Below are 15,028 nucleotides of genomic sequence, written 5' to 3' on the forward strand. Positions count from 1 at the left end.
TACCCAACCTAAAATATTTTGTTTTGGTTAATCTTAACCTCTGCATTGCCAGAAAACATATTTATAACAGGGCAAGGTAAAAATAATACAACTCCCGCTATAGAAAGAGTTTAGCCACTCAGGTCACAGATAGCTTTATTTGCAGCCTTGGGGATAGTTCCCCTATTATTCCTTCCAACTTAGCTGTTCAACTTAAGTGATTTTAACTTAGTATGTGTGTCGGTTTGATAGCAATAATATATATTAAAGTTGAAATAAATGTAGTATGAATGGTAATAACACTAACACAGTGATTTAACCAGGGTAAAAGATTTTTTTTTTTCTGTGAGGTGTAACCTCTTTCTCTTTTGCAACTCACACAATTGGTATGAGTATTATTTTCTTTACCCTCTATGGATGCTGAGCTATTGATAATGTTAATCAACCATTGGTACTAGCACCCATAGTAATTTACCTATCTGTTAATGTCATCCCCTAACCTCCCTATATAATAAACCAATCAGCTGCTTGCTCCCACTAGTGTAGGATATGTGCATATTCTTTTTCAGCAAGGGATACCAAGAGAACAAAGCACATTTGAAAATAGAAGTGAATTTAAAAGTGTCTTTAAATGACATGCTCTATCTGAATCATGTAAGTTTTTTTAACATTTACCTGCAGTTTATTTGCAAACATTGAATTGTTTTATTAAAACAGTATATTGCTACAGGTATTCTTTTTTGGGTAACTGCCTCAAGGACTGGCAATTTGCAGCATCTAAAGGATCCAGTTTGAAGCATACATTTGTTATTTCAGTGTAATTAAACATTTGAAAGGGTATGTTTTCTCACAAACCTTGCAAATAATAGCACAGGTAAACTATGAGTTATTTCAATAAAATTTCCCAAAATGATGCTTAATTCTATTTACATCCTGGTATAATGATTATTTGTGTATTATTCATTATTTTATTATTACAAGTTACTATGATAGTTTGTACAAAGATGGATAAATGAACCGGTTCCTTTATTTGGAGTCTAAGAATATTGCCTGAGAAACACAAAACACACAAACAGGGTGTTACAGTGTAGTATGCACCCAATAGACTGTCAGAGTGAAAGTAAAACAGTAATTAGTTCAGCAAATGAGAAAGGGAAAGGCAAGGAGGGGATAACATTCTGGGTGGAGACAAATTTCAGGAAGTGCCTGAAAAAATACACTTGAACAAGTCTTTAACATAATCAGAGTGACACGGTTATTGTTACTTTACCAGCTACAATTAAACAGCAGTGAATATCATTTACACAATAAACCCCTGGGCAGGAAAACTAAGAAAATACAAAGTTGGGGAACAGATCATCGTGACCATGGCAAGCTCACCACAGCAAGGCACAGAAGGTGAGTGAATCTTAGCACTGCTAGCAGGCTGGAAAACAAGCTTGGGTCCTGGGGGAAGACAAAGGAACAAAGGATAACACTGCTGTAACGTTTATAATCTAAGCAGCAGAGGGGGTGCAGTGTAATTTATAATCATAGTATTTTTTAACTCTAACAAGTTGTATATATATCTATGTGTCTCATGTATTCATAATCAGAACACATGTAACGATGTCTTCTTATAAAATAAGCTGCCTTATCATTGTGTGCAACGGAATAATTGAGGAAAAGTATTTCTTTGCTTTACAGTCACTAACTCGTGACTTGTCGTTATGCCAAATTCTTAGCTGGAAATACCTTGTTTTTCAGTACTCAATATTGTTACTCTGCTGCTAAGGTTATCTGTAATGTGTGTTTGTCTATGACATCCTGATAAACCAGTTGCTCAGTATTTTTCATTGTTGTAGGGTAAGCACTTGTGCAGGCTTGTATATGCCTCTCACCAGTAAATATATCAATCATATATGATTGTAGAACACTGGCCATGTACACAACACTATACTATACAAAGAATATAGGTAGATTTCACCTTTTTGCTGGTGATCAATTTGACACCCCTGTGCTAAAATGGTTTTTTAGATGCTTGCACTCATCGAATTAAAGGGATAGTAAACAACAACAATTTTATTGTTTAAAAAGATAAACAATACCTTTATTTACCATTCCCGAGTTTTGCATAACCAACACTGTTATCGAAATATACTTTTTACCTCTGTGATTACCTTGTATCTAAGCTTCTGCTGACTGCCTTCTTATCTCAGATCTTTTGACAGACTTGCAGTTCAGGCAATTAGTGCTGACTCTTAAATAACTCCATGTGCATAAGCACAATTGTTATCTATTTGAAATGCATGAACTAACACCCGTTAGCTGTGAAAAACTGTCAAATGCATTCAGATGAAAGGCGGCCTTCAAGGGCTTAGAAATTCGCATATGAGCCTACCAAAATTTAGCTTTCAACTACGAATAGCAAGAGAAGAAAGCAAATTTGATGATACAAGTAAATTAGAAAGTTGTTTAAAATTGCATGCCCTATCTGAATCATGGAAGTTTAATTTAGACTTTACTATCCCTTTAATCATTTTTAGTGCTTGTTTGTAAGTTACATAAATCATATTGATTTTTTTTCCAGTAGACCAAGCACTTTTACATTTAGTTTATGTAAAAACAAATAAATACATAAAAAACAAATTAGTAGAAATAGACTACTAACTATACAATTATTGGATACATTTTAAGTGACCCAATACTCTTAATAGGGACAGTGTACTTACTGTAAAATGTTCTCCCCTTTCATGTGTTCTAAGTAATTTATTTACTAAAGTTTATTAAAGTATTTACACATAGCACACTTATCTTTATTTTGTCACTTGAAATAGCCAATTTTGCCTGTTGTGCCCACCATCTATGCTGAAATTTTTTATATTTAAAGGGACATTTGTACTCTGAAATTTTATCCTTTGTAGTGTGTTCCCAAAGGTCAGTTTTACCTGCTAGAGTGTATTTAATTATTTGCAAACAGCTCATTTACCATTAATTGTTATTAAAAATAGCTGATTGTGTCTTTGTATATCTTCCAATACTAAAAATATGAGTAAACATTTTTTTCACTGTAGGAAAACTATGTAAAGACAAGACAACAGCACTGATAAATGTCGGAGGGGGGATATGAGAGAGAGATATTTTGTATGTGAAATAGCTGCTTATTCAACCCCCCAGCCATAATTAACATTTCAATAACTAACATTAATAACATTAGTAGGTCTGCTTTACTTACAGGCTCAGCCCATCTTATCGACATGTCATGTAGATGGTTAGAAGTTGTGTAAACATAGTCAGCAGAAGAAATAACCCTCCCAGTGAGGGGTGAGAGTAAAATGTACTAGAATGTTACCTTGTGAGCTGTTTATCCTGCTTTGCAAGATTCTTAGTGCAAAGGAAAGACACATACATTTACAATATAATGCTATAAAAAAAACGACACATATTTGGCATAATTTCTCTGCATGCTGGCGAGTTTTTGATCATCAGGCCCTAAGTACTGGGCATCGCTATACAGATAAGTCAAGTAAGCATTTCTGTTTGTAGAATGTTATAAGATTATGAGGATGTCTGATTTCTCTTCATGTTCAGTCCCTTTTAATGGGTTGTGGTTTAAGAGTACAACTACTATTTCATATACATAAATAAACATAATGGGATATTTTCCCATACATTTTTACTCTGCAGCTGATATAACAATTCATTAAAAACACATTAAGGGGAAAACTATTTTACAGTACGCTGCTCCTTTAATTCACAGAAGGGTAACAACTTTGATTAGGTATGTATATTACCTTCCCTTTCAAAGCTCAAACACCAAACATTTGAAAGTGTGGTCACTTGCCCCATAGTGTTTATATGGGGGATCTATGGTCCACTTTAGAGTTCAGACTACCCAAAAAGTCACTTAGTAGACTGGTTATTAGCATCATGTGCTACCTAGATTGGCACGAGACCCCTCATTTAAAAGAGGGTAATGCCCTATTTCACATGAGGGATATTGTGTGTATGTGTTGTCTTTAGATAATAGAGAGCCCTTATTCCATAGGTAGGTTATTTGCCATTTTCACGGCAATCACCTACCAGTTAGAGGTAGGATTTTTTCAAGTACCCCAAATGTTAGTACCCCAAATGTTTATATATATATATATATATATATATATATATATATATATATATTAGCTTTATATTGATTTAAGGCACTCCTTGTATAATTTTGTAGCAATTTATTATCTGAGTTTTTTTTTTATTTTTTATTAAACAGATAGTAAAGTAGTCCAGGCTTGCTGTTGTTATTTTGTCTATTCCATTGCTTTTTCCCATTGTTTTGTAGTTCCTTATTATCTCAACTAGGGGCAATTAGGGACAGGTATGTGGTAGGGATAGGCTTGTGGAATATGCAGTGTGCACTTCTCAGAAGTGGAAAACCTACATTACAGAAACAGGTCAAAAATAGCAAAGGTTGACTGCAAAGCTCATATCTCTAAAAACAATCTTAAAAATGTTTTAAAAGTTAGTTTTGTCTCCTATGGTTATTCCATATTACACAATGAACATATTGAAATTTCTGATTTTCAGAGAAAGACTATGCAGATAGTTTACAGGAAGCCTAAATGATTTATCAGTTATATTATGACAGATAAAATTGCCCTAAGCTATAAAGTCTTCCAGTCACCTAATAATTATTACATTGTAACATTACTCAACTGTTTTTATTATTTAGATGTTGCTGACTCAAGAACAAGTCTTTCAAGTTAATTCCAGGTTTATTTCTATTCACTAACATGACACAAGCACAACTTGTAAGATCTATCTATATTCACTCTTACGTTAGTGGAAAGAGCATTATTCCTGCACAGGACGCTATTCATATTAATTTAGTAGAAATGTCTACCATGTTTGCCTTTGTTTAAAAGAATTCACCATTTTGAAAATGAAAATAAAACTTATATAGAGCAGGATACAAAGTATCTCTCTGTGGAAAGATTGTACACACACACAAGTACTAAAGTAGAAAGTAGGAGATTGGAGGGGGCACTTTTGTGTGCATACAGTCTACTGCAGCAGTGTTTCTCAACCGTAGTCCTCAATTACCCCCAACAGGCCAGGTTTTCATTATAGCTGAACTAGAGCACAGGTGAAATAATCAGCTGATCGATAACCATGGTTACTAACCTGCTCTCACCCATCAGCTGATTATTTCACTTGTGCTCTAGTTCAGCTAAAAAGAAAATCTGGCCTGTTGGGGTTACTTGAGGCCCCCAGTTGAGAAACACTGTACTACAGAATTATTGCTTAAAAAGATAGATAATCCCTTTATTACCATTCCCCAGTTTTACATAACCAACACTGATATAGTAATACAGCTATACCTCACTATACAGCGCTTCGCTTTGTGAAGCTGAAGTTCAACCTCCAAAGATTTTGAAACGGTGCAGTAATCATCGTGAGATTGTGAGAAAAGTGACTGGCACCATTGTGTTATGATTAGTTCACTCCATTTACAGCATTACAGTGCAATCTGTGTCTCAGTGTTTGGAAAATGTTACTACAGTAATTGTCACTATTTTACAGGTACAGTATTTATTGAATACTAATTGAATTGAACAGTGCTGTGCTAGTGTTAAACTAAACGTAGCACTATTGCACCCCTGATATATGTTAGTTCAAACATGTTCTCAAGTTCTTAAACAGACTGGCAAGTGAAAAGAAACCTAAAACCACCTTGTTTCACTTTACAGCGGGGCTCCGGTCCCTAACCCGCTGTATGAGTGAGGTATACCTGTATACTTTTTACCTATGTGATTACCTTGTCTTTAAGCTTCTGCAGACTGCCCCCTTATTTCAGTTCTTTTGACAGACTTGCATTTTAGCCAATTGGTGCCCTGTCATAAATAAGTCCACGGGTGTGAGCGTAATGTTATCTATATGGCACACATGAACTAATGCCCTCTAGCTTTGAAAAACTCTGTCAAATGCATTCAGATAAGAGACAGCCTTCAAGGGCTTAAAAATGTGAATATGATTCTCAACCTACCTAGGTTAGCTTTCAATAAAGAATACCAAGAGAGCAAATCAAAATTTATGATAAAAGTAAATGGGAAAGCTGTTTAAAGGGACAGTCTACACTAGAATTGTTATTGTTTTAAAAGATAGATAATCCCTTTATTACCCATTTCCCAGTTTTGCATAAAAACACACTTTTTACCTCTCTGATTACCTTGTATCTAAGCATCTTCTGACAGCCCCCTGATCACATGACTTTTTATTTATCTATTGACTTGCATTTTAGCCAATTAGTGCTGTGCCCACTCTTAACTCCATGGGCGTGAGCACAATGTTATCTATATGGCCCACATGAACCAGCAGTCTCCTGTTGTGAAAAGCAAATAAAAAAAGCATGTGATAAGAGGCTGTAGTTGCTTAGAAACAAGCAGAAATTTAGAGGTTTAAATGGTATAAAGTATATTAATATAACAATATTGGTTGTGCAAAGCGGGGAATGGGTAGTAAAGGCGTTGTCTATCTTTTTAAACAATAACTATTTTAGTGTTTACTGTCCCTTTAATGGTATTGATATTTCTCCTTATCCTATTAAATAAAAGGCCAAGTGTGTTTGTCCGAAGCTGTCATGCGCAGTAGAGACAGCACGAGGAAAAACACACCTGGCCTTACCTGACAATCCAAGCTGTTTGCGGCGAAAGTGGGCATGGCCGGGCGTGGCCGGACGGGACCGGGGCGAGGTCGGCGCAACAGAGAGGGGAAAGTGTAGAAGATAGGGGGGAGAGAGAGGGGAGAGAGACAGAGCAGAAGAGAAGGGGAGAGAGACAGAGCAAAAGAGAAGGGGAGAGAGACAGAGCAAAAGAGAGGGGGGAGAGACAGGGCAAAAGAGAGGGGGGAGAGACAGGGCAAAAGAGAGGGGGGAGAGACAGAGCAAAAGAGAGGGGGGAGAGACAGAGCAAAAGAGAGGGGGGAGAGACAGAGCAAAAGAGAGGGGGGAGAGACAGAGCAAAAGAGAGGGGGGAGAGACAGAGCAAAAGAGAGGGGGGAGAGAGAGCGCAAAAGAGAGGGGGAGAGAGAGCGCAAAAGAGAGGGGGGGAGAGAGAGCGCAAAAGAGAGGGGGGAGAGAGAGCGCAAAAGAGAGGGGGGAGAGAGAGCGCAAAAGAGAGGGGGAGAGAGAGCGCAAAAGAGAGGGGGGAGAGAGAGCGCAAAAGAGAGGGGGGAGAGAGAGCGCAAAAGAGAGGGGGAGAGAGAGCGCAAAAGAGAGGGGGAGAGAGAGCGCAAAAGAGAGGGGGAGAGAGAGCACAAAAGAGAGGGGGAGAGAGAGCGCAAAAGAGAGGGGGAGAGAGAGCGCAAAAGAGAGGGGGAGAGAGCGCGCAAAAGAGAGGGGGAGAGAGCGCGCAAAAGAGAGGGAGAGAGAGAGAGCGCAAAAGAGAGGGAGAGAGAGAGAGAGAGAGCGCAAAAGAGAGGGAGAGAGAGAGAGCGCGCAAAAGAGGGGAGGTAAAGAGAGAGTGTAAAAGAGAGGGGGAGAGGGAACAAAAGAGAGGGGGAGAGAGAGGGCAAAAGAGAGGGGGAGAGGGAACAAAAGAGAGGGGGAGAGAGAGGGCAAAAGAGAGGGGGAGAGGGAACAAAAGAGAGGGGGAGAGAGAGGGCAAAAGAGAGGGGGAGAGAGCGCAAAAGAGAGGGGGAGAGAGAGAGCGCAAAAGAGAGGGGGAGAGAGAGAGCGCAAAAGAGAGGGGGAGAGAGAGAGCGCAAAAGAGAGGGGGAGAGAGAGAGCGCAAAAGAGAGGGGGAGAGAGAGAGCGCAAAAGAGAGGGGGAGAGAGAGAGCGCAAAAGAGAGGGAGAGAGAGAGAGCGCAAAAGAGAGGGAGAGAGAGAGAGCGCGCAAAAGAGAGGGGGAGAGAGAGAGAGCGCAAAAGAGGGGGGTAAAGAGAGAGTGTAAAAGAGAGGGGGAGAGGGAACAAAAGAGAGGGGGAGAGAGAGCGCAAAAGAGAGGGGGAGAGAGCGCAAAAGAGAGGGGGGAGAGAGAGCAAAAGAGAGGGGGGAGAGAGAGGGCAAAAGAGAGGTGGAGCGAGAGAGAGCACAAAAGAGAGGGGGAGAGAGAGAGCAAGGGGTGGGACCGCTGTACTGCAAAAAATGGCCCGTGGGGGGCGGAGCTAACCGCCAAGGAGACAAGATGCATATGACAATAGCTCCTGTCTTTGCCTTATGTTTTTTAGGGGTTAATCTTACCCTATGAGCTCACAAATACTGAGGATGTGATTTACCCCTAACTGAGACCCTGCTATACGAGGTGGAGAAAGACTGAAGATTAAGGAGCGCTTCCCCAGTTTTCTATCTGCCACGAGGCGGTATAAATATAGAGGTCTCTCGCATGGGTATATTGGCCCTTTTTTAGGAACACCACCGTAATCTACTATGCAGACTGGACCGGCTAATATTGATTAGCAGACGCTCGGGCTCGGAGGGAGATAGGCCTCCTGTGACTCCCAATATCTGTGAGGGCCCTACCCAAGAGAATACCTCCAGCCACTATGCGTTAGAGATGGAGTTTCCCGGGCCCCAAAGAGTGGTTGGTGTGAGACCGGATGCTTGTGAGCCTTCCCTGCTCCCCTTAGCCCTCACCCGAGAAGCTGCTGCGGACGCTTTTGATGATGGAGGCAGTCCGAGAGCGGAGATGGCAACTGGGGAGGATCTGCATGCTCAGCCTGACCTGATGCCGCTGCAACACTTCTCACCTCATACTAGCGCTGCCTGGTCCCTATACGGGGGTGAGGTCATCTGGCTGGATGCGGGAACTTGCCTTCGCGACCCATCTGTGTTACATGCCGACCAGCTTCCCCAGGACGTATCCGTCCTCCCAGCTGTTCAGACGGGAATTAAAAGCTGGCGAGTAGGAGTGGGTTAGTTTGAGTATTTTACCCTGGGACCCAAGACATCCATTTACCCGGTCCTTTTCAGATATATATACCTTAATACAGTCTTGGCTACCGCTATGTACAATATTAATTGACTCCAGAAAAAGAACTGTTTTTTACTCTTAGGGATGTCTTTTCTACCTGGCAATTTGAAGCAGCATAAGAGAGTCCTCCTACTTTAACTCCACTACCTATCTTATGCTAAGAGACCATATATGCATAAATCTACTGTCACTATGCCTCTTAATGGGGTAATACATGCTATAGCCCGTCTATTTTATCTTTAAACGCACGCAGCTGGACACATAACTTGCAAATGCCTTGTGAATGTTTATTTATCTTACAATGTCTGTATCTTGAGTATTATACTGATCGATGCTGGGAAGTCCTGTTCTTTTGAAACTATATTGTAGTGGGGAAAGGGGCATTTTATCTTATGCTTGTTGCGCAAATTAAGCCCGACTTACCTATATGCGGCCATGTACTGAAACCTTCTTGCTTCTCTTTTAAAAGTGGCATCCTAGAAACAGTTGGATGTATTGTTTTAGTGGTTGTGGGTATGCTGGGTACTGAAGAGGCAAGGGAGGAAGATAAGGGTGACACTGGTTGGGTACCCTCACACCTGCGCATATATTTAGTGGGTTGGTGAGTCTGATATGCTCCTGGGGTGCTCAAGACTGCTCTATATTTTATCATACTTTTGTTAAGCCATCTAGTGAGAGCTGTGGCTCCTTCCATGGATTGGGGCCCACATTTTACTTGTCCAGAAGCTCTGTTGGCTCCTAAATTTTCTTCTACTTAGTGTCAACAAAGGAATGTATGTCAGTCTGTGGGCTGCCTCTCTTGAAGTATACACTAATTACTTGAGGTACTAACCTACCCCTATCAGGAATAAAACACCCCCTTCTATATTTTTACTGAGCCCTTATGCATCTGATTAGTATCTCATTTCTAATGAGGCTTCCAATTACTGCCCTATCCCACTCTCTCAAATTTTATTAAAGATTAAGTATACAGACATCCATAGAACCAGTGCGGTAAAGATTAAGTACAATACTCCTTACATCTCCCCCCCATATACTCCCTTTTGGCAGAGTTAAGTAGCCTCTGCCCTGTCCAGAGAGTCTTGGTTGCTCTCTGGGCCCTAACACGGATAAAGTAGCTCTATTTACATACGCACTGTTTGCTACATATAGTTTACCAGTTGTGGTATTTCTCCCTTACTTATACCTTAACCTAAAGTTTGTCTAAGTTGAGATTGTTCTTTAGTTTTCTCTGTGTGACTTAAATTGAAATTGTTATTACATATGCCCTCTCCTAATCAACGGAGTAATTGAACCCACCTGTGGTTCAGGTAACCTGTGTTGGCACATTACTTAATTCTATCTAAACTGATAATTTTGTTAATATCTATGCTACTGGAATGTTGTAAGGTAATACCAACTAGATTTACCCTGGCAGCGGGAGATTCTTCTGGCACAGCATATGTCTCAGCCTATGGTGTCAGATGGTGATTGTCACTAACACAAATGATTTGCGGTGCCTTCCCGGTACTCTACTTTTTGAAATTACATGCAGAATCTAAAGCTTGCCTCTACTCCAAATACACTGAAACTGGTCTTTTACCGTTAGCTCTGCTCACATGCCCTCAGTGGTTCACTACTGTGTCTGGTCCCTTGAGCGGACCTGTATGTTTGGAGGGCGCTATGAACTTATTAAAAAATGAGGTACCTGGATTAACATGTCAGGTTGGATACTTATGTGTTGATGTCTGTATAGAATGTTTTGCACTGTTATTTCTCTTTTATGACATCGGAAAATTGTAATCTGTCTGAACTGACTGTTTGTATATGTTGTTCTTTCCTCAACAAAAATAAAAAGTTTAAAAAAAAATAAAACAAAAAAAAATTAAAAAAAATGGCCCGTGTGAATGGGCTTTAGGACTAGTTCAATATAAAGTAAATACAGTAAGTACCTTTATTCCTGGATCCAATACAGACTTTACTTAGGCACACTCCAACAAGTGCCGAGTTTACAGCACCCCAGCTTTATTCTGAGAGTGCGAACTTCTTACCCCTTTGTGTCACAGGCCACAAGCCCTGGGGGATGTAGACAGGGACAGACACTGCAATAAGGCTCCCCTAGACAAGGGCCCCTAAGGATCCTTCAAGCAGGTCAGACAAAACTTTTCTTTTTTCAAGGTGGGAAAAGAGAAGCCGACTCCTTGGCCACCCATGTAAGGGCTTCACCGCTGGCGCAGCAATCCTGCATTTTTTGCTGGGCCTCACACCCTACCTCCACAGGTGTGATGCCAGCAGGAACTCAACATGACTCTCGGGCTTACCGCATTTGGCGTGCGGCCTGTGAGGCCTTCTTGTCATAATCAGCCCTCACAGCACTGCTCACATGCTGTTGTGCTTAAAGGGACACTGAACCCAAATTTTTTCTTTTGTGATTCAGATAGAGCATGCAATTTTAAGCAACTTTCTAATTTACTCCTATTATCATTTTTTCTTCATTCTCTTGCTATCTTTATTTGAAAAAGAAGACATCTAAGCTACTTTTTTGGTTCAGGACACTGGACGGCACTTGTTTATTGGTGAACAAACCAGGTTCACCAATAATGGGTCGGCATCTAAACTTACATTCTTGCATTTCAAATAAAGATTCCAGGAGAATGAAGAAAATATGATAATAGGAGTAAATTAGAAAGTTGCTTAAAATTGCATGCTCTATCTGAATCACAAAAGAAAAAAATTGGGTTTAGTTTCTTTTTACCGTGATCTGCAGCACCGCCCTCTGCTGGAAGGTCTCTAAACCCAAAAAGCATTACACATTTAGTGCTGTGTTGTGCTGACTCTTAAATAACTCCACGTGCGTGAAAACAATGTTATCTATATGGCCCACATGAATTAGCAGTCTCCTGTTATAAAAAGCAAGTAAAAAAGCATGAGATAAGAGGCGGTCTATAGTGGCTTAGAAACAGGCAGAATCTTAAAGGTTTAAATGTTATAAAGTATATTGATATAACAGTGTTGGTTGTGCCAAGCTGGGGAATGGGTAGTAAAGGCATTATCTATGTTTTTAAACAATAACAATTTTAGTGTAGACTGTCCCTTTAAGCTTGAAAAAGCTGGAGGACATCTGGCAAAACTTTCGTTTGGATATTTGTTTTTAAGGACTGAAAGACTCACTGAAAGCAATACAGCGCAAGATTACAGCCTAGTAAACGCCTTGATAGCCTGCTAAATATAGAATTGTTTGCTAACTTATACAGCTTAGCGGTGGGACGATCTTGTTAACAGTATATATACATCTTGAAGCAGTGATCCTGTAATTACTGGAGTAGCTGAGGGGCTTTGAAACCTATCTGTCTGGAAACTTAAACCTGAGTTATAAGCTCTGTAAAGTGTGAGTAAGATTCACTATTGTGTGTGTGTGTGTGTGTTTTTCTTTTGAGATACAGCGCTGGAGAAATGACCCCATTGGCCTTAAAGGCACAAACCACTCTTTAATTCAAATCCACCTATCCTTTTTGGAAAATCCACAAAATATATTCACTTATATTGTTTCACACTGTTGTTGTTTTTTAGCCATAAATTTTAATTGTATATGATTATTGCAGTTATACTTTTTCTTCTAATTACTTGATTATCATTGGATGATTTTGTATGTATCATTTTAGTGGAATAAGGGGACAGTAAAGTCAAAATTAAAATAGGATGATTCAGATAGAGCAGTGGTCAGCAGCCATCCAATTTTCCAATTTACTTCTATTACCAAATTTTGTTCTCTTGGAATCCTTTTTTGAAATGCATGCCTAGGTAGGCTCAGGAGCTTTTTGCATCTTGCTCCTCATATTCTGTCATAGCTTGTGTTTCACTTCTTTTTCTACAGTGTGTAAGAAAGGTAATTAGCTACCACTGAGCCTGGGGCAAAATTGGGGCAGAGATCTATCACCCACCCCTTTTAGCACCCAACATTTCACAACAGTAATGAGACACTCCAGAGAGAAGCACTTCAGTCACATAAAACATTTTTTTAAAGTGTAATGTGTTTGTGTATGTGTGTGTGTTCTCCCTGACTAACAGATCTGACAACCCTACTAACTAATACATACAGTCGTATGCAAAAGTTTAGGCACCCCTGACAATTTCCATGATTTTCCTTTATAAATAATTGTGTGTTTGGATCAGCAATTTCATTTTGATCTATCAAATAACTGAATGACACAGTAATATTTCAGTAGTGAAATGAGGTTTATTGGATTAACAGAAATGTGCAATATGCATCAAAACGAAATTAGACAGGTGCATAAATTTGGACACCCCAACAGAAATATTGCATCAATATTTAGTAGAGCCTCCTTTAGCAGAAATAACAGCCTCTAGATGCTTCCTATAGCCTGTAATGAGTGTCTGGATTCTGGATGAAGGTATTTTGGACCATTCCTCCTTGCAAAACATCTCCAGTTTAGTTAGGTTTGATGGTTGCCAAGCATGGACAGCCCACTTCAAATCACCCCACAGATTTTCAATGATTTTCTGGTCTGGGGACTGGGATGGCCATTCCAGAACTATGTACTTGTTCCTCTGCATAAATGCCAGAGTCAATTTTGAGCAGTGTTTTGGGTCGTTGTCTTGTTAAAATATCCAGCCTTGGTGTAACTTCAACTTTGTGACTGATTCCTCAACATTATTCTCAAATATCTTCTGATATTGAGTGGAATTCATGCGACCCTCAACTTTAACAAGATTCCCAGTACCGGCACTGGCCACACAGCCCCACAGCATGATGGAACATCCACCAAATTTTACTGTGGCTAGCAAGTGTTTGTCTTGGAACGCTGTGTTCTTTTGCCGCCATGCATAACACCCCTTGTTATGACCAAATAACTCAATCTTTGTTTCATCAGTCCACAGTACCTTCTTCCAAAATGAAGCTGGCTTGTCCAAATGTGTGTTTGCATACCTCAAGCGACTCTGTTTGTGGTGTGTGTGCGCAGAGGAGGCTTCTTCCGCATCACTCTCCCATACACTGAATTGTTGAACGATGCACAGTGACACCATCTGCAGCAAGATGATGTTGGAGGTGGTCTGTGGGCTGCTTTGACCGTTCTCACCATCCTTTGCCTCTCCGATATTTTACTTCTGGCCTCAACAAGAACTGTACCTGTGGTCTTCCATTTCCTCACTGTGTTCTTTACAGTGGACAATGACAGCTTAAATCTCTGTGATAGCTTTTTGTAGCCTTCCCCTAAACCATAATGTTGAACAATCTTTGTTTTCAGGTTATTTGAGAGTTGTTTTGAGGCCCCCATGTTGCCACTCTTCAGAGGAGAGTCAAAGAGAACAACAATTTGCAATTGGCCACCTTAAATACCTTTTCTCATGATTGGATGCACCTGTCTATGAAGTTCAAGGCTTAATGGGTTCACCAAACCAATTGTGTGTTCTAATTAATCAGTGCTAGGTAGTTACAGGTATTCAAATCAACAAAATGACAAGGGTGCCCCAATTTATGCACCTGCCTAATTTTGTTTTGATGCATATTGCACATTTTCTGTTAATCCAAGAAACCTAATTTCACTACTAAAATATTACTGTGTCCTTCAGTTATTTGATAGATCAAAATGAAATTGCTGATCCAAACGCCCAATCATTTATAAATGAAAATCATGGAAATTGTCAGGGGTGCCTAAACATTTGCATACGACTGTAGTTTACAATAATTTGCATATCTGGTGCTGTTACAGGAAGTGCCATCACTGAAATAAAACTGTTATGTACAAATAGGTTTCTCTGTATTTTCGTTATATTTGAATATAAGAAAAAAAAAAATGTTAAAGGGACGTTAAATTGAAGAAATTAGATCACACAGGAAATTTATACAAAACTGAAATTAGTGGATAAGAGTTATCCACAAGAAAGTATGCATACAGCACTCTAATGCCCAGACTTAGAAATTGACGGTATTCCTAGAGTTAAAACATAACTTTTAATTAAATCAGTTAAAAAAGTAAGTACTCCATCAAACCATTCATACTATTAAAATGTCTAAACTCTGTGTTAAGAGAAATTACAGTTTAAGAAGATGAACTTGGTCCAATATCGGTGGCCTTGTCCACAATTATAGACACCTTCTTCTGTAATC

The 15,028-nt window shown here is 39.7% G+C and overlaps 1 protein-coding gene across 1 annotated transcript in view; it reads left to right on the top strand.

Moving 5' to 3' along the window:
- The first annotated feature begins 1,168 nt into the window (after positions 1 to 1,168).
- CASP6 (caspase 6) overlaps positions 1,169 to 15,028 on the top strand; it is a 58,240-nt gene continuing 44,380 nt past the window's right edge. The window contains 1 exon segment of the mRNA XM_053703551.1: positions 1,169 to 1,377. Within this exon segment, the coding sequence (XP_053559526.1) occupies positions 1,347 to 1,377 (31 nt within the window). The 5' untranslated portion in view covers positions 1,169 to 1,346.

The sequence above is a fragment of the Bombina bombina genome, chromosome 2 (assembly GCF_027579735.1).
Source record: "Bombina bombina isolate aBomBom1 chromosome 2, aBomBom1.pri, whole genome shotgun sequence".
In the NCBI taxonomy this organism is placed as follows: Eukaryota; Metazoa; Chordata; class Amphibia; order Anura; family Bombinatoridae; genus Bombina; species Bombina bombina.